This window comes from Prionailurus viverrinus, chromosome D4, assembly GCF_022837055.1.
Source record: "Prionailurus viverrinus isolate Anna chromosome D4, UM_Priviv_1.0, whole genome shotgun sequence".
In the NCBI taxonomy this organism is placed as follows: domain Eukaryota; kingdom Metazoa; phylum Chordata; class Mammalia; order Carnivora; family Felidae; genus Prionailurus; species Prionailurus viverrinus.
In genome coordinates, this window is record NC_062573.1 from 29,903,127 (window position 1) to 29,925,623 (window position 22,497).

Here is a 22,497-nt window from a genome sequence, read left to right on the forward strand (position 1 = left end):
AATTCTGGAATTAAGTTGGATCAGATTATTAGTTTCAAAATACATAAAAATCTAACTTTTCTCATAGTGCTAACCAATTTATACGGAAATAGAAAAAAACCATTGACAATATAATTAAAACCTATAAACTTTAAAGGAGCTTTGAGGAATAAATTTTGTAAGAGTAATACATCTTTATGAAGGAAAGTAATTTCTTGAAGGACAGTACTATAGTATTGAATATGTGGCATAATATTCCAGTGAAAAGCCTTAAAATAAAATTATGTGTCCTTTATAAAATAACATAACCTTTAACACAGATTAATAGAAATTACATAAGAATAAATGTGTGAAAATGGCCAATAAAAAAAGTATGGTAATAAGAATTTGTCTTCCTAGGTACTAACTTTTCTAGTAAGATACTATAACAGAAGCAGCACAAATTTGGCACAAAATATAAGTGGGAAGTTACTGAATGGAAAAAGATGGCATTTCCCTTTATAGAGAAAAAGGACATCTTAATAAATGAAACAAGTATTTCAAGAAAAAATTAGCGCTTACCTCACACTATAAACAAAAACCGGTTTTAGTTGGAGTATAAATTAAATGTAAAAAATAAAGGTATCAGAAAATTTAGGATAACCTCATCAATAAAGGGAACTACAAAAGCTACACTTTGTGTCCAAGAAATATAAATTCATGGAAGACAAACTTTAACCATTAAAAGGTTTATCAAAAGATAAAACATATGCTGGGAAAACAGTTTTATTAGACATGACAAGCAGTAGTTGTGTCTCTAAAAACAAACTATAAATGAATGTGACAGAAAACCTAATAGAAAATGGACAGCAAGTAAAGGATACAGTTTACAGAGCAAGTGCTGTTTTTGTTTTTTCATTCTTCAGGTAGGTAAGAACACTTGCAATGAAAGTACATCTACTTTGAGTGGAGGTGCTGGGAAATGGGCCCTATATAGACTGTTAGGACTGTGGCTTACTCAGCCTTTTGCAAAAAATTTAAAATTCACCCTTAACCCAGTATTCCCTCCAAAATAAATGAAACTACTAGTATGTAGAGATATGTTCAGTGATATTTTTTTTTACAATTGTGTTTGCGTTGGCGAAAGAGTGAAAACAACTTGAATATCCCATTAGTATATTAATGATAGGACTGTATTGAGTAAGTGTACTTGAAATATCTGGCTAGTATCAAAAACAATGAATTGACTAACTCCCTTGAAGAGATCTCTACAATACTAATTGAAAAAAGTAAGTTGCAGAGCAATATCTCATTTTTGTAAAGGAAAAGAAAATAAACATGACATCGATTTGTGGATAATCATGTGTATATATATTTGTGTGCTTATGGAGCTTCAGGTAGGATAGGAATAAGACTGGCCAAGAGAGAAGGAAATTATTTAACTTCTTTTATAGTACTTTACATTGTTTTACTAGTTGGGTTTACATAAAAAATTTTTTTCGTATTGGATGTGGCTAGATTAGAAGGTAGGAGCTTTCATGTTTCAAGTTTCCTCTAGAAAAGTTTATTCTGTAAAGGAGGCAAGAAGACTTAATACAGCAAGTCATTATTTTCTTGGACTTTTCAAGTCTTTTTGAGGGTAGAGTTGAATCCCAGTTCTCTGGTTTTCATATACTATTCTTGAAACAGCTTTCCTATATAATGACAAAGAATATTCTGGTTGAAGCTATTGGAGAAGTATATTGTGGAAATCTATGTAACTGAGAAGGGAATCAATAAAGGCCCAGATTTAAATTTTTAGTAGTTGATGTTTTACCCAAATAGCTGAAGTTCTAAGGTTCTGTTTTTCTTTCCTGATAGCTCCATCAGGGCACTGTCCCTGTTTCTTACACGGTAACAACAGTGGCACCGCATGGGATTCCACTCTGCACAGGCCAGCACATCCCTGCTTGCAGTACCCAACAGGTCCCAGGATGCTCTGTGGTTTTCAGTGGACAGCACCTCCCTGTCTGTAGTGTGCCTCCTCCGGTAAGTCCACAGCCCCTCTTTAGAATGGCTAAGTGTGTTGTGTAAGCAAACAGAATCGAAGAGACTGCCTTTTGTAAAAAGCTTTTCACTTTCAAGTAAAGGGCAATTTTATTGCAAAAGAAGTCTCAAAGTATACTTATAATAACAGTGTAATAAAATCAGCTTTAAAACTTGATATATTTTTACATTAATTAAATTTATACATATTTGAATATCCTGAAAATCAAAGCATGTTCCCTCATATATCAACATTGTTTATAATTAAACCTTGATAAAGGTTGAGTTGAGGGTACTAACATAGGATATTGAACTAGTTAGTTATAAAGTCTCACAGGCTTTACTGATCAACAGTAATAGTCTCAGCACTTACAGGATTCTTCGAGTGCTTCGAGTGCTTATTTAACACTAGAGGAAGCCCGCTGTGGTAAAAATGGTATCCCCATTTTCTAGGTGATGAAATTGAAAAATGTCCCAGAGACAATTAGTATGAGAGAACAGGGATTCACACCCACTTCTTTCTGCCTTTTAAGCTTATGTTTTATCCTTTATTCTACCAACCTCCAGTCCACCCTCCTTATTTCACCTTATTTCACCTTATTTCACCTTATTTCTCTGTAATCCAGAGGATTTAAATGACTGTCTAAGGTCTTCAAAGGAAAGCACTTTGCTGAATCTAACTATAATCCTAATATTCTTATTTCAATTTGAGATTAAAAGGAACACATAAACACCAACACTAGTTTAACTTATTTATCCCAAGCTAGGTTTGGTTTCTCAGTAATAGATTATGGAGTCAGTGTACTAAATTAGCAGATTAAAATTATGAGAGACATAACATAAGGCACTTAACTGTGAATCGGGCTCTTAATAAGTATAAAAATTCTAGAAATAAAAACATTTCTCTAAGATTGTAAAGGAGAACTTCTTGGAAAGGAAAGCAGTAATACCTGCTACTTCTTCAGTCAAGTAGAGAGGGCTTCCTCTTCTGTGCAACACTTTTCACCCCATTTCATAGGACATTAGGTGTTTTGACTAATTTGTCGGAACTATATAAAATACAGAATTAAGTACTAATTACCAGTATTTTACTAACAGATGCAAAAATACACTTGTTTCATTGTTAATATAGGTTACTAAAACATTTTGGTATTTTGAGGGGGGTATGGCAATGATATTTCAATCTCAATGTATAGACTTTTAAAAAATTGTTACCACTGGTTATACATTATGATACTTTTTAACAACAAATAACACTATCTTTTACAGATGCTTCAAGCATGTTCAGTTCAGCACTTACCAGTACCATATGCTGCGTTCCCACCCCTTATTTCTAGTGACCCATTTCTTTTACATCCTCCTCACCTTTCTCCCCATCATCCGCCTCATTTGCCGCCACCGGGCCAGTTTGTCCCTTTCCAGACACAGCAATCACGATCGGTAGGTATCTGCTCTTGTGACTTTAATTTTCACAGAATGTGTAGAGACCCTAAGAGGCAGATTAATTTAGTAGATATAATTTGTTACCATTTAAAAACTATAATTTAGATTCTTAAAAGAATCAGGGAATTCACAGACCTACAAAAAAATAACAAGCATATTCACCTACAATTAACTTGCTTTCTTAAATTTTCCTAGTTGTTTTTTTTTTTTTTTCTTAAAGGGTGGGGCTTGAATTCACCCTGAGATCAAGACCTGAGCTGAGTCAGACGCTTAACTGACTGAGCCATCTAGGAGCCCTTCTAGTTCTTTTATATGTGTTTTGTATAATTTAAATTTCTTCTCTCATATCGGCAGTCCTGCAGGAAGTAAATCTGAAGAAAAATTCAGTTCTGTTTTTCCCTTTTATGTATTTCTGAAATAGAAAGTGAAAATATAAAATTGTTTATACTTGCCACAATAATTTTATTTATTTAGGCAAGTAAAGTAACTTTCTGACCCTCAATCTTTTTTTTTCTGAAGTCCTGTTTTTCTGTATTCTGATGAAAAGAAGATGAGATCGTCTGTTAACATAATTCTGTCTTGGGACTGGAATATAGCTAAGAGGCATATTTTGGAGGGTAGAGGGTTGGAGGAGGGATAAGCACTGTAGAAGAGGAAGGGAGGGCACAGGAAGAAGGTCCAGATATCTTTTGGACTGGCCAAATTGAGCATCTGAACCATCAGGCATGGGTAAAGATTTCAGCCCTGTGAAAGGAACTTGACAGTGTATTCTACAGAACCTAACCATCCATTACCAAGGATTTATGCACCATGCTGGGTCTCAGGTAGAGGTGAACTTAATGGCTGCTCTCCTGAAAATCGTAGAAGCCAATTTTGACAGAAGTTTGGCTAATCCAAAAAGTTAGAACTACTTCTACAAGAAAAGCTTTTATTAGAATCAGGGCAGGGTTGATGCCAAGATGTTTCTTAGTTTCCATTACCTGGGAATTCAAGGTTAAAACAAAATTTAGCCATCATTTATTCCTGGGTTTGGAATCCTTTAAAAGGTCCGGTCACATAACCAAATCAGAACTTAGAGAGGTTGTGTTATCACAGTGTCAGCTGTTGTAATTTCTCTCAACCATGTATAAGCTCCCACATTAAAGTGTAATCACTTATGTTTGAATAATGTTTTGATACTGCCTAACTGCAGGAGGAAGTCAGAGTAACATTTAAGCATAAATGTTCATAGCAGCATTATTCCTAATAGCCAAAAAGTGGAAAGAGTTCAAATGTCTCATCAGCTGATGCAGTGGATTATTTTTTTAACTATAAACAGGAATGAAGTACTGTTATACTAAGTACAAGATGGATGAGCCTTGAAAACATTATGCTAAGTGACAGAAGCCAGATACAAAGGACACACATGATTTCATACATGTGAAATGTCCAGAACAGGCAAACTTTGGAAACAGAAGGTAGATTGGCAGTTGTCCAGGGCTTGGGGAGGACTGGAGAAATTGAGTAGTGGACTGCTTGATGGGCACAGGTCGGGGGTGGAGGGATGAAAATGCTCTGGAATTAGGTAGTGGTGATGGTTACACAACTCTTGTGCATCTACCGAAATCTATTGAATTGTACTCCTTAGAGGGTCATTTCTATAGTATGTGAATTATACCTTAGTAAAGCTACTGTCAAGAAAAAAACATGCTCTGTGCTTTGATTTTGTACATTGTCTCAGTGTTCATAATACACTTTTGAAGTAGGCTATGAACATGTCAGTTCTGTAGATAATAAATAATGAGGTTCATGTTACATTATTTATATAAAAGTTACATGGCTGTTTAGTGACAACAACAAGGATCTGTCTGATGTATTAGAAATACAGCATCATGCCTGCTGAATTTTATCCCTTTTAGCCCTGGTTTTGGTTTATAAATATATACCCTATGTGGGACGCCTGGGTGGCTCAGTCAATTGAGCAGTTGACTCTTGATTTCAGCTCAGGTCATGATCTCATAGTTGGTGAGATCAAGCCCCGCGTAGGGCTCTGTGCTGACAGCGTGGAGCCTGCTTGGGATTCTATCCCTCCCTCCCCCACTCATGTGTGCATGCTCTTTCTCTCTCTCTCTCAAACTTTAAAAATAGATAAATACATACTATGCTCAATTTCATCTCTTAAAGATTAAGTGCCTGAGAATTTTGTGAGTAGGTAAGTGTATATGACTAAAAAGTAATTTCAACTTTCATATGATTGACTTACCCTTTTTGTCTCTTTTTTAAGAGAAGTTTCAGATAATAAAAGAACTGTATGGGGGACCCTGACTGGCTCAGTTGCTAGAGCACTTGACTCTTAATCTCAGGGTCATGAGTTCAAGCCCCACGTTGAGCGTGGAGCCTACTTCAAAAAAAAAAGAAAGATATCTTTGAATGGATATTGGAAATGTTTAATGACGTGTTTCAGAAAGTGTCTTATTGAAATCCAATTAAAGACAGGAAGATACTACAGTCTGTTCACATGTATGAATTTAGATTGATATGAACATGAAGAAATAAATGGCCTTAAAAGTGTTTTGTGGGAAGTTAATTTTTATTATTATAAAACACTCTCTAAACACCAGGTATCTAATATACTGGAAGTATGTTAATATATTAGTTTGCGTTTTTCCTCCCTCAGCCTCTGCAAAGGATAGAAAATGAAGTGGAACTCTTAGGAGAACATCTTCCAGTAGGAGGTTTTACTTACCCTCCATCGGCCCATCCCCCAACATTACCTCCATCAGCTCCCTTGCAGTTCCTAACCCATGATCCTTTGCATCAGGAGGTGTCCTTTGGAGTAGTAAGTTTTCATTCATTGTTATTAATTTATTACTTGCTTGGATAACTTGCGCCTAACTTTTATGTTTTAAACTAGTTGTGTCTGTGTTAACATTTAAGACATATGAAATGTGACTTAAACAGTAAAGAACTTTGTAGATATTTTGGTTTCTTTGGGTTTTTTTGTTGTGTTTTTTTTTTTTTTTAACTTTGTCAGTTTTTTAAGAAGATAGACTGTTTGACAGATTAAATAGTTGCAAAGGTGGAATGATCTTAAATTGTTTTAACATTTTCCCCTTACAGCCTTATCCTCCGTTTATGCCTCGGAGGCTCACAGGACGTAGTAGATATCGATCCCAGCAGCCAATACCACCTCCCCCTTATCATCCCAGCTTACTACCATATGTGTTGTAAGTTCTGTTTTTCTCATTTTAATGAATTCTGAATTTTTACACCCTTGAGAGTCTTTATTTTATGAAACGAATATCTTCTCTGTGATTTATAAGTTAGGGTGTGTTAGATATTAGGTTTTTTTTTTTTTTTTTTAACGTTTATTCATGTTTTTAGAGATAGAGACAGAGCACGAGCAGGGGAGGGGCAGAGAGAGAGGGAGACACAGAATCTGAAGCAAGCTCCAGGATCTAAGCTGTCAGTGCAGAGCCTGACACGGGGCTCGAACTCATGAACTGCGAGATCATGACCTGAGCTGAACTTGGACGCTTAACCAACTGAGCCACCCAGGCACCCCAGATATTAGTTTTTGTTTAATGTTGAGTGGTTGGGGTGGGGGACCATTTAAAGGTGAACTAAAGAGAAGAGCCAAGGACAAGGGACAAGTGGGAGAGGAAGAAATTTGTGAGCCAGAAAATAGGTTTAACAAATCAAAAGGTAGAAAAATTGACAGTTTTTGCCTCTTACGCAGCTGTCATCACTTGTCACCTTTGATTATCCAGCTTTAGACGCTGCTGCTTTTCTCAAGGGAAGAGAGAAAAGTTATCTGTGCCTTAGAAATATTGTTAGGATTACATTTGTAACATACACCCGTGGGTTAAACGTGATAGTTCTTTTTTTCTCTCTCATGGAATGAAGTTCAGAAGTAGGCAATTCAGGGATTGTTTGTTACCCCATAACTGAGGAATGGTTCTACCATCTTCAAAATTTTATGGCTTTCTCTATGTGATTAAAGATGGTTCCTCAAGTTCTAGCCATTACATCTATACTCCAGCTAGTAAAAATGAAAATGGATCTCTCTGCCCACCTCTCAAGGCTACTTCCTAGAAGTTGCATGTCTTGTACTCCTGCCTACATCCCATTGGCTAGAATTTAGTCTTGTGCCTATAATTAATTTCTAAGAAGGGTAGGAAATGTTGTTTTGTACAGAGGGCCATGCGCCAATATCACACTATTTTGATAATTATAGCTTTATTATAAGTCTTAAAATCAGACAGTATCAGAACTTGGTTCTTAAAATGATTTAGTCTTGAATGATCCATATAAAGTTTGAAATCAGCTAGGTTTCTACTAAAGCATATCTTGCTGGGATTTTGGTGTAGGGACTGCATGAAATCTGTAAATCAGTTTTGGAAGAGAGTTGACATCTTCTAGTCCACTCAACAGTATATTTCTTTATTTGTTCATTTAAAAAATTTTTTTCCCAGCAGTGTTTTTAGTTTTTAATTGTATAGGTCTTGTACATGTTTTATTAAACTAATCCCTAATATTTCATATTTTTTATGCTATTCTGAATGGTATTTTTAAAATGTCAGTTTTTATTTATTGCTAGCAAAGTCCATTTCGTTAAAATTGCCACTGATTAACACTGACCGTTCTTTATCCCTATAGCATTAGCCTTGTTCTTCCCACCTGTTCATTGAAGTGATGTACCAGTGTATCGATGCTAATTTTGATTATTTCACTGCAGATCAATGCTTCCAGTGCCACCTGCAGTGGGCCCAACTTTCAGCTTTGAATTGGATGTGGAAGATGGAGAAGTAGAAAATTATGAGGTTAGTAGGTGAACTGTGAGTTTGTTTGCATAGTATTATACGCAAAAGAAGTATTTTTTACTCATTCATCTAATTAAACATGTATTAGATAAATCGTTGTACATTTCACAATACAAATATATCAAAAAGTGGTTAGCATCCTTAAGGATATTTCTACATGTACCACACAGCTGTGATAATGAGATAGACTTTGGTCCTGTATTAGAATTATATATAATTCCTTTGAGAGAATGTACATGAGAAAGCAGTGAATTATGATTGGATATTCTGAAAAGATTTTGTGGAAGCACAGTTGTTTAACCTGGCTCCTGAAGGATGGGAAGCCTGCTTTATGCGTGAGATTGAGGTAGGAAAGTGCTGGATATTCTTGAGGAACAACATACAGTTGGTGACTGAAGTGAATATTGCGGGAGGAAGGTGCCGCCCAGATGCCTCATATTATTGGAGGTTAGGAAGAGGAGGTGCAGTTTAGGGGTTGGAAGGCAGCTTTGTATTGTTGAATGTGAGCGACAGTGTCACTTTGTTTTGATACTGCTAGTTCTCTTTCTCACTCCATCCTCACTCAGTCTCTATTTGGACACTGTGAATAGAAGCTAGAGACAGGTAAGAGACACATACATACACACATATACACAAACTTAAAACACCTTTAGTTTGGTTTTTTTTTTTGGTTTTTGTTTTGTTTTTAACACATGTGAAAGAGATCAGGCCAGATGGTATATTCTTCTATAGTTTTCAAAATGGTATTGTGTCATTTTCTTTCTATATACATAGTCACACTGCCCTGACCTTTGGATTTCATTTCCATTTAATTTTTTTAATATTTTATTTACTTTTGAGAGAGAGAGGGAGGGAGTAGGGGGTATAGAGAATCCCAAGCAGGCTCCGCGTTGACAGCAGAGAGCCTGATGCAGGGGTCAAACCCAGGAACTGTGGGATCATGACCTGAGCCAAAGTCAGATGCTTAATTGACTGAGCCACCCAGGTATCCCTCCATTTCCAGATTTCTAGAGAGAGAAAGGGGCTGTAAAGATTTTCTGGTTTTGTTTCTACACTGATGACTTTAGTTTTCTGCAAAGGAGTTAGTTGTCCTTTAGGCATTCTGTACTAAAAGGAAGTCATAAGTGATGTCGCCAAAAAAGACAGCTCTTGATTAAATGATCATGTACCCATTAATGAAAAAAACTGTGATATACTATCCCAGTGTAAGAAAAATATTTTTATTTGGCATTACCTTTCTAAACTATATTTTAGGTTAAATATGTTTGATTTTCTGCAGTCATACTTTAGTCCAGTCAAGAATTTTTTGCTTTTCTTGTTTTGACCTAAAATCCAGTTTAGAAAGGTATTCCAGTGCCAAATAAAAAAATACTTTTGCATTCTTGCCTAAGTGCCTTTACTCCCTTTGTCCTTCTGCCTAAGAACTTTCCTCCTCCTCCACATTTTGAAACTTAGCCATCTTTTAAGACCCAGCTAAAAATACTACGTCTATGAAAGGCATTTCTAGTCCATTTCCAGATCCAAATGAGTTTCTCCCTCCTTTTTGTTCTTAAAGTTCTTACAAAACCATGCGTACTGGGGCGCCTGGGTGGCTCAGTCAGTTAAGTGTCCAACTTCAGCTCAGTTCATGATCTCATGGTTCAAGAGTTTGAGTCCCGCCTTGGGCTCTGCACTGACAGTGTGGAACCTCCTTGGGATTCTCCCTCTCTGCCCTTCCCCCACTTATGTGTGCATGCGCTCCCTCTCTCCTTCCCTCCCTCCCTTTGTCTCTCCCTCTCCATCTCCCTCTCTCCTAAAAAAGTAAGTAAACTTAAAAAAAAAAAAGAAAACCATGCAGACTTGTCATGTTCTGCCTTCAGGTGTCTTGCTTGCTAGATCATATAAGTTCATTGAAGATTTGATTATCATAGCCTCCACCCAGTAAGGGCTTAATGATCATACTTTATTGAATATAGTTGTCTTAAGGTGTTTTCATTGACCCAAGTGTCCTATAGTATAAAACAGTTAATACCAGCTATATTCTAAATTTTATGTGCTAATCGTAATCAGCATCAATTAAATTTAACAATTTGCTATCTAACATTTTAAAGGGACTTAGGGGCATGCATGGTGAAGGAGGAGCAATTTATTTAGATGACCCAATTCTCCAAATAAAGCTGTACCATAAACAGCATTGTGGCTTCAACTATCACAGCATTGATTATTGAGATTTTGGGAAGTTGATTCTATTCCTCTCATTGTCCATCATCATTTCATTATTATACATTCTCTTCACCCTGTGGTAGCCTAAAAAAGAGGGGAAAGCAGCATACGAAAGACTGGAAAATTGTAGAATAAAGCAAAATGAGTAATTAGAACCAATGAAAACTGGGAGAAAGGAGGTACTGTTGTAAAATCAGTAAGTGTAATAGCAGCCATATATTGAAACATAACAACGGTCTTAAAATCCATGAGTTCTTAGTGATAACTTCAAAAAATAAAAGAAAAAACTCATTGGCGTACCCTTTTCTATTTAAATTATGCTACTGAGTACAGTTTCATATGGGGCAGTTGCTCAATATTAGTAATATTTCATCTAATAAATTAAGAAAATGATAGAATATTACCATTTTGCCATCTTTAATGGATTAATGGTCCTAGGCATGATGAGCCTAATGGGAATAGTTGAAGCCACCAATTTATAGGAAGTACAGGGGACAGGAAAACACAAATCTCGGGTAGGTAGGTTCAGTCAGCAAAAATCAGACTGAATTTGTACAAGCCATTGACCCGGTTTGTTCAACAGAACAAACAGTATCTAAAAAAAGATACTAGAGACCTGTCAAACAGTGGTAAGGTATGGATTGATTTGGATCCCGATTTGAACAACTATTTTTTTTTTTTTTTAATTTTTTTTTTCAACGTTTATTTATTTTTGGGACAGAGAGAGACAGAGCATGAACGGGGGAGGGGCAGAGAGAGAGGGAGACACAGAATCGGAAACAGGCTCCAGGCTCTGAGCCATCAGCCCAGAGCCCAACGCGGGGCTCAAACTCACGGACGGTGAGATCGTGACCTGGCTGAAGTCGGACGCTCAACCGACTGCGCCACCCAGGCGCCCCGAACAACTATTTTTAAAAGTGTTTTCGGAAATAATTGAAACAATGAGAGATGTTTAACATTTAAGGAATTGTTAATTTTTTAGGTGTGATGTTACTGTGGTTATATTCTTTTAAAACTTCTTTTATTTTTGAAAATGGTGAGTCTCAACTTGAGGACAGTTTTACTCCACCCCGGCCCCCAGGGTATTTAGCAACATCTGGAGACAGTATTGGTGGGCGGTTAGTAGCATCCAGCAGCTGGAGGCTGGGGGCTACTGCTAAATATCCCACAATACACAAGGACAGCCCCCCCCCCCCCCCCACCAATGAAATTTTGTCCAGCTCAAAATGTCAGAAGGGTTGAAGTTGACAGATTGTTTTAAAGATATACACAGAACTATTTTATCAATGAAATACAATATTTTACTTTTGTTTCAAAATAATCTGGGATTTAGGAGTGGACAGTACTAGGTGAAATTAGCCATGAATTGTTGAGCCTGGGTAATTGGCATGTGGAAGTTCATTATGCTGTTTTATACTAGTGTATGTATTAAAAATTTTCCATATTAATGATAGGGTTGCGGTTTTTTGTTTGTTGTAGGGGTTTTCGATTATTGAAATAGAAAACTTAGAGATTAAAATTTTTACTCCTTTTGCCCCCTTTCTAGGCCCTCTTAAACCTGGCAGAGCGACTGGGAGAGGCTAAGCCTCGAGGACTGACTAAAGCAGATATCGAACAGCTTCCTTCTTATCGGTTCAATCCTAATAACCACCAGTCAGAGCAGACTTTGTAAGTACATTTTGCCGACATCACTCTATGTGAAATTTCCTTTTTTACCTTTATAAAATAAACACTTGAAAGTCCAAGATAACTTGATAAATAGTCTCTATTGCATACCCTAGGCCTGTTCTGTATGGTAGCCACTAGTCTTGTGTGGCTGTTTAAAATTTTAAAGTTAAGTTTATTGGACTAGCTAGTGATACTGTGTTGAAAGATGTTCAACATTTCTGTCTCAGAAAGTTTTGTTGGACAGTGCTGTTCTGTATTTTGAGGTTGCCTAGAAATTGTTTTTGATTATTTTATTATTAAAAAAATTTTTTTTAATGTTTATTTTTTTTCTTGAGAGAGAGAGTGCAAACGGGATGGGCAGAGAGAGAGGAAGATGCACAGAATCCGAAGCAGGCTCCAGGCTCTGAGCTGTCAGCACAAAGCCCGATGTGGGGCTTGAACTCATGAACCACGAGATCATGATCTGAGCCAAAGTCGGATGCTTAACCAACTGAGCCATCAGGCACTCCACTTTTATTTTTTTAATGTTTATTTTTGAGACAGAGAGAGTGGGGGAGGGAGAGAGAGGAGGAGACACAGAATCTGAGCTGTCAGCACAGAGCCTGACGTGGGGCTCAAACCCACAAATCATGAGATCACGACCTGAGCTGAAGTCAGACACTTAACCAACTGAGCCACACAGGCACCCCTAGAATAGTTTATGTAAGATTGAAGAGTCTCATACATGTAAAGATTGAGGTTTTTACCTAAACATTCTGCTTATTATAGTATCTTTAATAACAACTTTATGGAGATATAATTCACATTTAAAGTGTACAGTTTGGGAGTGCCTGGGTAGCTCAGTCAGTTAAGCGCCCAGCTCTTCATTTCAGCTTGGGTCATGATCTCATGGCTCATGGGTTCGAGTCTTGCATTGGACTCCGTGCTAACATCGCGGAGCTTGCTTAGGATTCCCTCTCTACCCTTCCCCTGTCGCTCTCTTATCCCTCTCTCAAAATAAGTAAACATTAAAAATATTTGTTTAATTAAATAAAATAAACTTTAAAAATAAAATTTTCGTGATGATCTCTCAGTAGAGCAAAGCACTCTTACTAAATGTCTTAAGGTTATGATTATTTCGGGGTATTGATAGATTACTTTGTCTTAAAATTTAAATGACATTTTGAAAAGTGAGATGGTAAATGGTGTTCTAGGCTTCAGTAGTCATAACAAAATAGGAAACCACTTGGTTTTATGGTTAAATGATCTTTTTGCTTTTTTTAGGTGTGTAGTATGCATGTGTGATTTTGAGTCAAGGCAGCTACTTAGAGTTTTACCCTGTAACCACGAGTTCCATGCCAAGTGTGTCGACAAATGGCTTAAGGTAAAGTGATGGTATCTGTGAAGAGAGTAACATTGAATTCTTTTTTACTGACTGTAGTTTTAAATCCATTGCTTGTGGAGGGTGGGTAAGGGGACAAAATTTTCAATGATTTCTGTGAATGAAGAGAAAACATCAGTAAAAATTAACTACAGTCATTAATGTGGGAGTGATTGTGCAAAACTTGAAAATGAGTTATCTGTCCTTGGTCATCAGTGTTTCCTTTCTCATGGTGTGTGGGGACAAGGCCTGAACTTGACGGGCCATTTTTCTCTTAAGAGTTTACAGGTGGACCTCACTGGAGCTCCTTTGTCAGAGATTTACTTGGGAAATAAACCTCTAGTGCTTTTTATTTAATTCTGATCATTTTTTCTTTTGTAGATCTGAAAAACCAAAGGACACAAGTTCTATATTTTATAATAGTAGAATGAAAATATGATGCAGTAAAATAATTTAAAAATGATCAACTGTTTTTTTGTTTGTTTTGGTTTTGGTTTGGTTTTTTTTTTAGCATTCTGATTAGGAGATAATACCACTGGGTTAGAGAAGTTTACAGTTTGGTGAGGAAGACAGAGAAGTTAAAATAGAATCAGTCTTTCTTGGTGAGCACAGATTAAGGGTGCCCGGTTTAGCCCAAACCGAACCCTGAAGGCAAAGGGTCTTAACTTTTCAGAAGAAGAAACCCTGTCATGTGGGAACAGAGACTGACCCAAAAATGACAGATTCCGTATGGCTGATAGCGAGAGTGGCAAGAGAAGAGCCGTTCAAAGCTATGGCCAGTGAGTGACCGGCTTATGAGTGTGAGGGAGTGTGGACTTGATCCCAGAAACAGTGTGGAAGGCTGTGCTTGAGATTGTGCTTTAGAAAGACAACTGGCCACTGTTCGGGGACCAGAAAGGGAGAGATCTTTCTGAGAAATGGGGAGATGAAATAATGGGTCCTGGGCTAGCCAGAGAACAAGTTCTGGCAATTGGATGAAAAGAGGAGGACTGATTCGAGAACTGTCAAAATGTAGAAATGGGAGTATTTGATGAATGATGGATGTGGAACGTAGAGCAGGTAATGCTTAGGTTTCTGGCTTCGGCAACTCAAAACATGGTGGTGCCATTTGTTGAGATGGAGTTTTAAGCTAGTTATTAAATCTGAACTGGTGATAGGTAATCTTGTCAGTGTGATAAAACAGACCTATTAGGAAAATCATCAGCTACTAAGTCTGAGTTGATGGTGTATTTTTTTTTTAAGAAAGATTAAATGATTACTTTGTACCTTTTTAAAGGAATAAAGAATGTAAAAACTATATGAGAGATAAAAATAGTTTATTGCTTTTGACGTATTTCATTGTGTAACTCACAATTCAGACAAGTTTTTTTCTCTTTTATGTTTTAGGCAAATCGTACTTGCCCAATTTGCCGAGCTGATGCTTCAGAAGTGCATCGGGATTCAGAATGACCAACCTAAGAGCACAAGTTTAGTTTGGGTGTTCCTCGTCACATGTATATACGGACTATCCATTGAACTTAATCTGTGTGGCTTCCAGCCCTCCCTTTACCAAAAGGGTCAATGGACCTTTCTTTGCACTGTGTGACTTAATCAACTATAAAAGCTTACAATTAGTCTTCACAATTATGGGATTGTTATACTAACCGTGTGATTGGAACTCCAAAGACTTTTTCTTTAGCTTAATTTTGTGTGTGCACTAACATTCCCTGGTTTTTGTGTGATCATTCCGAGTGTTGCTGCAAGATTACAGTGGACGTGATCTTTTAGCATGTGCTTTTATAAAAAGTGGTAGCTCCAGATGATATAGCAATCTACCTTATATAGAGCCTTCAGAAACTGTGAGTGGAAATGAATGCAGCGTGTGACTGTTGGTGATAAATGTATCTGTGTGAGAGAGAGAGAGTGTGCGCAACTACTTGTGTGAGGGCATGGTCGCTAACGTGTGTCTGAGATCCTATCTACCAGCATGTACCAAGAATGTGTGTGTAGTTTTAATTATGCTGCAATGTATAATCTGGTGTGTTATTTAAACAGCACTAGTACTGTACACTGGTTTTTTCCCTTGTGTTTGCTGTTGCACACTGATTGCTAAGGGTGCATCAATGATAAGCATCGAATACTCCATCCCCTTCCCTCCCAGTGAATGGAATGAGAAAAGCCTTCTTCCTTTGCTTCAGGCAGCTGTCACCTTCTCTTCGTCGGTGGTCCCGAGTGGGTCACTTAAGAAAAAAAGTGTAACAGATTCTCACTCCATGAACCTGATTTTTTGATTCTGTTGTGGGAAAAAATTTTGTACTCTCCAACTTGCTGTTTCCAAAAAGAAGGTGCAATATCATACATCATCAGTTAGCAATATTAGCATTTCAATCAGTGATTTGAATGTTGATGGTTTGTTTTTTTCCTTTACATTTCCAGTAAGCTTCTTACAGGAAGCACCTGTGATTTTTTTTTTTTTAATGTTTAGATTTGTAGTCTATTCTGAAGATATTTGAGTAATATATTTCTAAGAATACCGCTCGTCCCACGAAGTCTCACCTCCTTTACTTCCACCAGAACAAAATTTGTTAACTAATTCAGCTTGACTTCTGATATATTCTTTGTTAAGCTCTCATAGGCAACTAAAATATTTTAAGAAAACTCTATTTCTGTTCGTATTGATTCACCTGCCAACCTCCAATTCTGAAAGTTGTCTAGTAGTGCTTCTCCTGGAAACCCTCATTTCCAGGATGGGTCAAGTGCTGTGACAGCTTGAATTCTTAGACCTGATGTGCTTTGATGTTTTATTGCTTTTAAAAATTTTTTTTTGTTTGAGAAAAATTTAATATAACAGGTCCAGAATACTTGCAGTATAAATGAAGATTTGGTTTTTGTATAAAAAATAATGCTGTAAAACAGGAATTGACCTTCATTTAGTCGATCTGGAATATATAGCTGTGTGGGTTTTGTTTTTTTTTTATAGGTTCATTGAGCATCATTTAGATTGTTTAAAGTCATTTTTCCAGCAATGTTTCGATTCCTCTCCTTCTGTTGTATTCAGCATTGTCTGCCTCTTCCTGCAGTTGGTGTCATTGCTTTGTTCGCAGTAGCACAAGCTGCATAATCCCAGTCAGGACTGTGAGGACTCTCCGCCAGCCTCACTCAGCTCTCAGCTGGCTCTGTGTCAGTTTTCTCCTCAGACAGTGTTAACGACTTGTTACTGCCATGCTACTTGCCTTCCCTTGAAGTCTCCATAAACTTATCCCAGCTTAGAGTTCAGTAAAGTCAATTCACACAGAAGCACAATTTTGCCCTTTTCCAGACACTGTTGCCTCTATCTAGTCATACAAATAGGATTTTGCACACTTTGTTTGCCCCTGTATTTGTCAGTGCATCAGAAATACATCTCAACAGTAGTAAAGTGCACGTTACTTTTAACTCATTGGGACATTCCCCACCTGTTCCTGATGAATAAAAAGTGTGTTAAAGACCAAAATTATTGGCATAATAATCAGCTACATTACAAATCACGTATAGTTTATAATCTTTTTTTTTTTAATTAAAAAATCATGTTGAAAATGGCAAAAGCCCATCTTATACATAGACTCTTTTATATAGCTGCAAAAAATTTATATCTGTACAGATCTAACATAACACTACTACACTCAGTATTCATTTTATTGAAGCATGCAAGTAAAGCACTTTTTCTAATTTATATAGATACCTAATTAACAAGGCACATTGTACTAATGAATAGGAAAAGTAGCCTTTTCTCCCCTCCCTCTGACGATGAATTCTTGTCATACAATCCCTTGTCCAGCAAATTTTTGAGAGGCATTTGGCAACTTAGGAGGCAGCAGGGTCTATTTTGGTAAAATCCTGGATTGTCGCACTCTTGTGACTGATCTCTCTTTGGGAATGTCTTTCTGTGCATGGGGCCCTTAGAGATGTGTACAGACTTGCTTATTAGGTGGGTAGTGCGGATTAGGAGCATAGTGCATGTGCTCTGAACCAGCTCACGCCAGCCACAGTGAGCGCCTGTGTGGCGACCAGAAGAGAAGGAACAGTTGATTCGTGCCCAGCTGTTGCCACCTTGAGCGATGCGCCAGGTAGCAGGCAGATGTTGGTTTGTTGCCTTCTTCCTCTTTTCTCCTAAAACAATATTGGCTTTACCATCTTAACTCTGCTGTGGGGTTTCGTTTTGTTTTGCGTGAATAATCATCTTGAAATTTTTTTTAACTCTCCCCCCCCCCCACCCCCACCCGCCCCAAAAGAACAAAACAAAAAACAAGTCAAGGCCTCCAGGTATCAAGATCTCATTAGGATTTTCTGTCCTGAATTTTTCTTTTTTTTTTTTTTCTTTTTTTTTTTTTTTTGAGCAAAATCTGGAAAATGTGAACACATATTTAGATTTTATACACTCTCTGAAACGTGATTTATTAAGATTCTTAAATTTGGGCCTCTTACAGTATTTTGAATGAGATCTACCAACTCACTTAAAGAGAATATTTTTCACAGATATCTTTAGGCCTTCATTAGAAAGCTATTTTCCCCCCTGTTGGTACATTTGGTTACCTCATTTTGCTGTTTGTTTCAGATTATGAAAGCTTACAGGGGTGTTTTTTGGAATCATTTGCTGAGTCATTTCCTGAAATCATATTCCATTGTATCAGTTAACATAGTTTTAAATGTACGTATTATAAATATCTGTAACCAAATCATTTGAAGGCTTGATAAATTTTTAACAAAGTTTGTACATTTTTTATGAAAGTTACTAGTAATGCTTTACTAAGTAGTGCAATGAATTTTTATTTTTAATCCCTGTGCCCAATTTTGGAGTTGAGAGGGTTGTTGGTAATAAATGTATGATGTACACTTAAAACATTTTTTTGTGGTTCATGTTTGTGTTGTGGAAGGGGTAGGGTTGTGTGTGCCTGGAGGGAGGGTGGTAGCAGGATTCCAGCAGGAAGATAGAGCTGCTGAGCTGCTAGCAGCCAGATCTGATTTTTAGACTATAATTCAGATTTTGTTTCTGCATTTGTGTAGACGTCTTAGAAACTCAAAAACAACTAGCATTACAACACGTAGAACATAATTCTATCTTCTAAAAAGCCAAGAAGATAGCTGAACGTAGCCACACATGTGGCCTAAACTCACCGAACAGTAGGGCTACATAAGTAGGTAACTAGATTTCTTTCTTTATATGTTGACCATAAGATGCAGGAAAGAAGATTACAGTAGGTAACCAGGCAAAGTTGTCCACATTAGCTACAGCTTACATCCAACTTCTTGTCAGCATAATAGGGAAAGAGGAGCCTCTTTCATTTTCCGTACTTGTTTGTGTAATTCCTTTCCTTTCACTAAAAAGGAAGAAAATAAGAGTAATCTACTTCTGTGTACATGCTGTGTTACTTGAGAAGGAAAGTAGACACAAGATACAAAAAATTGAGGCGAAATAATAGATCCCACTTCCTTCCATTCCCTCTTTCAGGAAGCATTCATTCTTTGGCTTAATTAAGGAAGGATGATGCCCTCTGCCCGGCTCCAGTAGTTAACTGGTAGAGGCATTCAGTAAAGTGACCAAGTCCTGATTGTTTCTCTCTTGTATCCAGCATATTTGAAAGAATGTTTGTGTTGGACTTCGAATGCCTCAAGAAACCCAAAGCTGGTGCTGTCTTACGGCAGAGGCATTTTCTACTCAGTAAATACCGGTGCGCTCTCTCGTGACTCCTTACCTGCAGTGAAGGCAGGAAAGCCCATGCAGCTATTTGAGCCTTTGTAATGTGGAGAGTCCAAATTGAGATGTGCTGTAAATATATACACTGGATTTCAAAGACTTGGTATGAGAAAACATAAAGTGTCTCATTAATTTTTATACAAATCTGAAGGCCTTATAAGCATAGGTCCTGTGGGAGCATTTAAAAGCCAGCTCTCTTTTCCTCTGCCATGGTGATGGCAGCTCTGAGTTCTGAGTCACTACATGGGAAAGAGCTCTCCTAGAAGCAGCCCCGGGACTCAGCAGATTTTCTGTGAGCAATAGAGGCCCTTAAACAAGGTGTGAAATGTGGACTCTTACCAGGACTTCATCTTTGCCGATTTATTTCCCCCTTTTACAAATCTTTTACATCTTAAATTCTTAACTATGCTTTGACACTACTAAACCACTATTAAACTGGTGTTTAAATGTGTCAGTTAAACATCACTGGATACAATTACTTCTTAACAAATCATAAGACCTGATTTGTACCAAAGGAAAAAATTCTTGGGAGAGTCTGGTCGGATCACTGCAAGTGTTTGGGGTCTCTTGGATGTTTCACATTACTGAACTCTATATAGACTGCTGTCCAATACAGATGTAATGAGCCATATGTAATTAAAGGTTTTTTAGTGGCCGCATTAAAAAGTAAAAGGAAACAGTTGAAATATTTTTAATATATTCTGCCTAACCTACCCCAAATATCTCAGCATGTGATTAGTATAAAGATTAATGAGACATTTTATGTTTTCTCATACCAAGTCTTTGAAATCCAGTGTATAAATTTACAGTACATCTCAATTTGGACTCTCCACATTTCAAATGCTCAGATAGTTATCTGTGGATGGTAGCCATTATGTTAGGATCTAGATAGCTGGCCTACATAACCTTCAAGAGCAAAGTTTTCTTGTCAATACATTCCCTCATCAGACGTTTGCTTAGCCCTTTCAGGATTCACAGCAATTTGAAAGATTATTTGCCAGTCAGAGTTGGGCAGTCTGAAGGATTGGGAGCAGGAAACTTCCAACCCACCCTGAGATGATGGGGTAGATTCCTATCGAGGTTGCCCCATGGTGCATACGCTCTTAACCTCTTTCATGTGGCTCTCTCTACCTCCCAAGATGGCAAGCAGGAAATGCAGGAATAAGAAAGAAAAATAAACCAATGGCAGCCGGGGATACTGAATATCACCTTACAGTCTGAAGTCTGAAAATGTGCTGTAGAGTCAGTATGAATGTTTTCCTACTATAGAGGAAGTGAATGGAAGTGAATTGTTCGGTAAAAAGGAACCCATGTTCCCTTCAAGCCTCTGATTCTTGGTCTACACATGGAAGCAGTACAGTGGCTGGCTAATAAGACCTACAGCTAATACCCAATATCTGCCAGAACCCATCACCATGTACAGTAAACTTATTCAGAAGCTGCTTTCGTAGCCTCCCTTTCAAGTGTTGGTTAGAATCCCTTCGCCACAGACCCTCCGTAAACTTAGAGATTTGCAATGTGGTGGCCTCTTTCTTCCCATTACCGCAACCCTTTCGTGTTTGTATTATCCAACCTTATTGGTAGTTAATACTTCTAATAAAGAAGGGTTCTATAAATATGGTAAGATACGCTTCTGACAGTGTAAACTTTATCCTAGTAAAGATAGACACTTCTGTTGACAGTGCAAGTATATGATATCCATGTGTTCTAGTTGGTTCTTTTTCTCCCCTTCTGCTTTTGGACATGTTAATACTGGAATTAAGCTAAGTCAGAGGAAAATGACCTTGACCCTTGTACCAAAATAAGGCCAGCCTTCTAAAGAAAAAATTTAAACTATTTGGTGATTCAGGCTCAGACTGCCCTGGTTTTGATACCAGTATGGAGGAAAATAGATGCATTTATTCTAATTCTAGAATTTCTAAAAGAAGGTTGGACCATTCTTGTAATCCAGACTGCTAGACTTTAGTTGGGGAAACAAGTCAGGAAGAAAAAGTGATGGGGCTCCTGCTGGCTCAGCTGGTAGAGCATGTGACTCTTGATCTCAGGGTCATGAGTTGAAGCCCCATGTTGGGTGTAGAGCTTTCTTTAAAAACAACAAAAACAATGGAAAAAGTTCAAAGTCAATGTCTTTTCCTTACAAAATGAGAGATTCATCTTTCCCAAGGTGTGTTCACAGCCCCAAGATGTGCTGTAAAGCTTCAATAGAGCACCAGTTTATGCCAGGCAGTTTCAGAATTGGGAGTTCATGTATTTAAAGTTGTTTTTTTTTTTTTAATGTTTGTTCATTTTTCAGAGACAGTGTGAGCGGGAGAGGAGCAGAGAGAGAGGGAGACACAGAATCCAAAGCAGGCTCCAGGCTCTAAGCTGTCAGCACAGAGCTTGATGCAGGGCTCGAACTCACAGACCATGAGATTATGACTTGAGCCAAAGTTGGACGCTTAACCGACTGAGCCATCCAGTTACCCCAGGAGTTTTCAGGTATTTAGGGTTAGTTTCCTAGGACTACCGAAACAAATTACCACAAATTTGGTGGCTTAAAACAAATTCTCTCACCATTATGGAGGCCGGAAGTCTAAAGTCAGGGTGTTGGCAAGGTTGGTTTTCTCTGGACGCTGTGAGGGGCAATCTGTGTCTCCGTGGAGTTTTTTTGGCCTGTAGATACATAGCTCCACAATCTCTGTCTGTCTCTGCACGTGAGTCTTCACATTTCCTCCCTGTGTCTGTCTCTCTGTGTTCTCAACTGAATGGAAGGCTCTATGCCTCCACTTGGTCAGCTGTATGGGTACCTTAAGAAAAGCCAGATTTGTCTCATCTCAGGAAATTATTTGAATCTGCTCCAACAAATGAACTCAGAACTCCAGAATTGATTATCAAACATGGCCAAAAGAATTTCGACCTGGAAAACGTCAAAGGCAAACTATTCCTTAACCTTCAACACTCAAAGATAAACCACAGTGGCTGTCACAAATTGATTCAGAGTAGTTCGGCTTCCTAGTATATCCATGAAAATGTGTAAACTATGAAAGTTAACTATAAATATATCGTCAGGTAAGTGAGCAATTAGCACTGTCTTTTAAAGGGGAATGTTTACACTTTGACCGTGATGGTTTCTCTGATGAATCAAAATCTGACGAATCATGAAAACATGGTAAGTGAAAGAAGTCAGACAAAAGGCCACATATTGTGTGATTCCACTTATGTGAAATGTCAAAGGCAAATCTGTAGCAATAGATTATTTGTTGACCAGGGCTGAGGGGATGAAGGTCAGGGGTGACAGCTAAGGAGGCGTGGGGTTTCTTTTTGGAGTAATGAAAATATTCTGAAAT

The 22,497-nt window shown here is 37.7% G+C and overlaps 1 protein-coding gene across 10 annotated transcripts in view; it reads left to right on the forward strand.

Annotated features, from left to right (window-relative positions):
* Positions 1-18,316, forward strand: part of RNF38 (ring finger protein 38) — a 132,155-nt gene extending 113,839 nt beyond the window's left edge. For all 10 annotated transcript variants that reach the window (XM_047829600.1, XM_047829593.1, XM_047829597.1 and 7 more), the window contains 8 exons: positions 1,819-1,986; positions 3,253-3,423; positions 6,083-6,244; positions 6,526-6,632; positions 8,144-8,228; positions 11,977-12,098; positions 13,362-13,461; positions 14,845-18,316. In XM_047829600.1, the coding sequence (XP_047685556.1) occupies positions 1,819-1,986; positions 3,253-3,423; positions 6,083-6,244; positions 6,526-6,632; positions 8,144-8,228; positions 11,977-12,098; positions 13,362-13,461; positions 14,845-14,907 (978 nt within the window). In that variant the 3' untranslated portion in view covers positions 14,908-18,316. The remainder of the gene's footprint in view (positions 1-1,818; positions 1,987-3,252; positions 3,424-6,082; positions 6,245-6,525; positions 6,633-8,143; positions 8,229-11,976; positions 12,099-13,361; positions 13,462-14,844) is intronic.
* Positions 18,317-22,497: the final 4,181 nt, after the last annotated feature.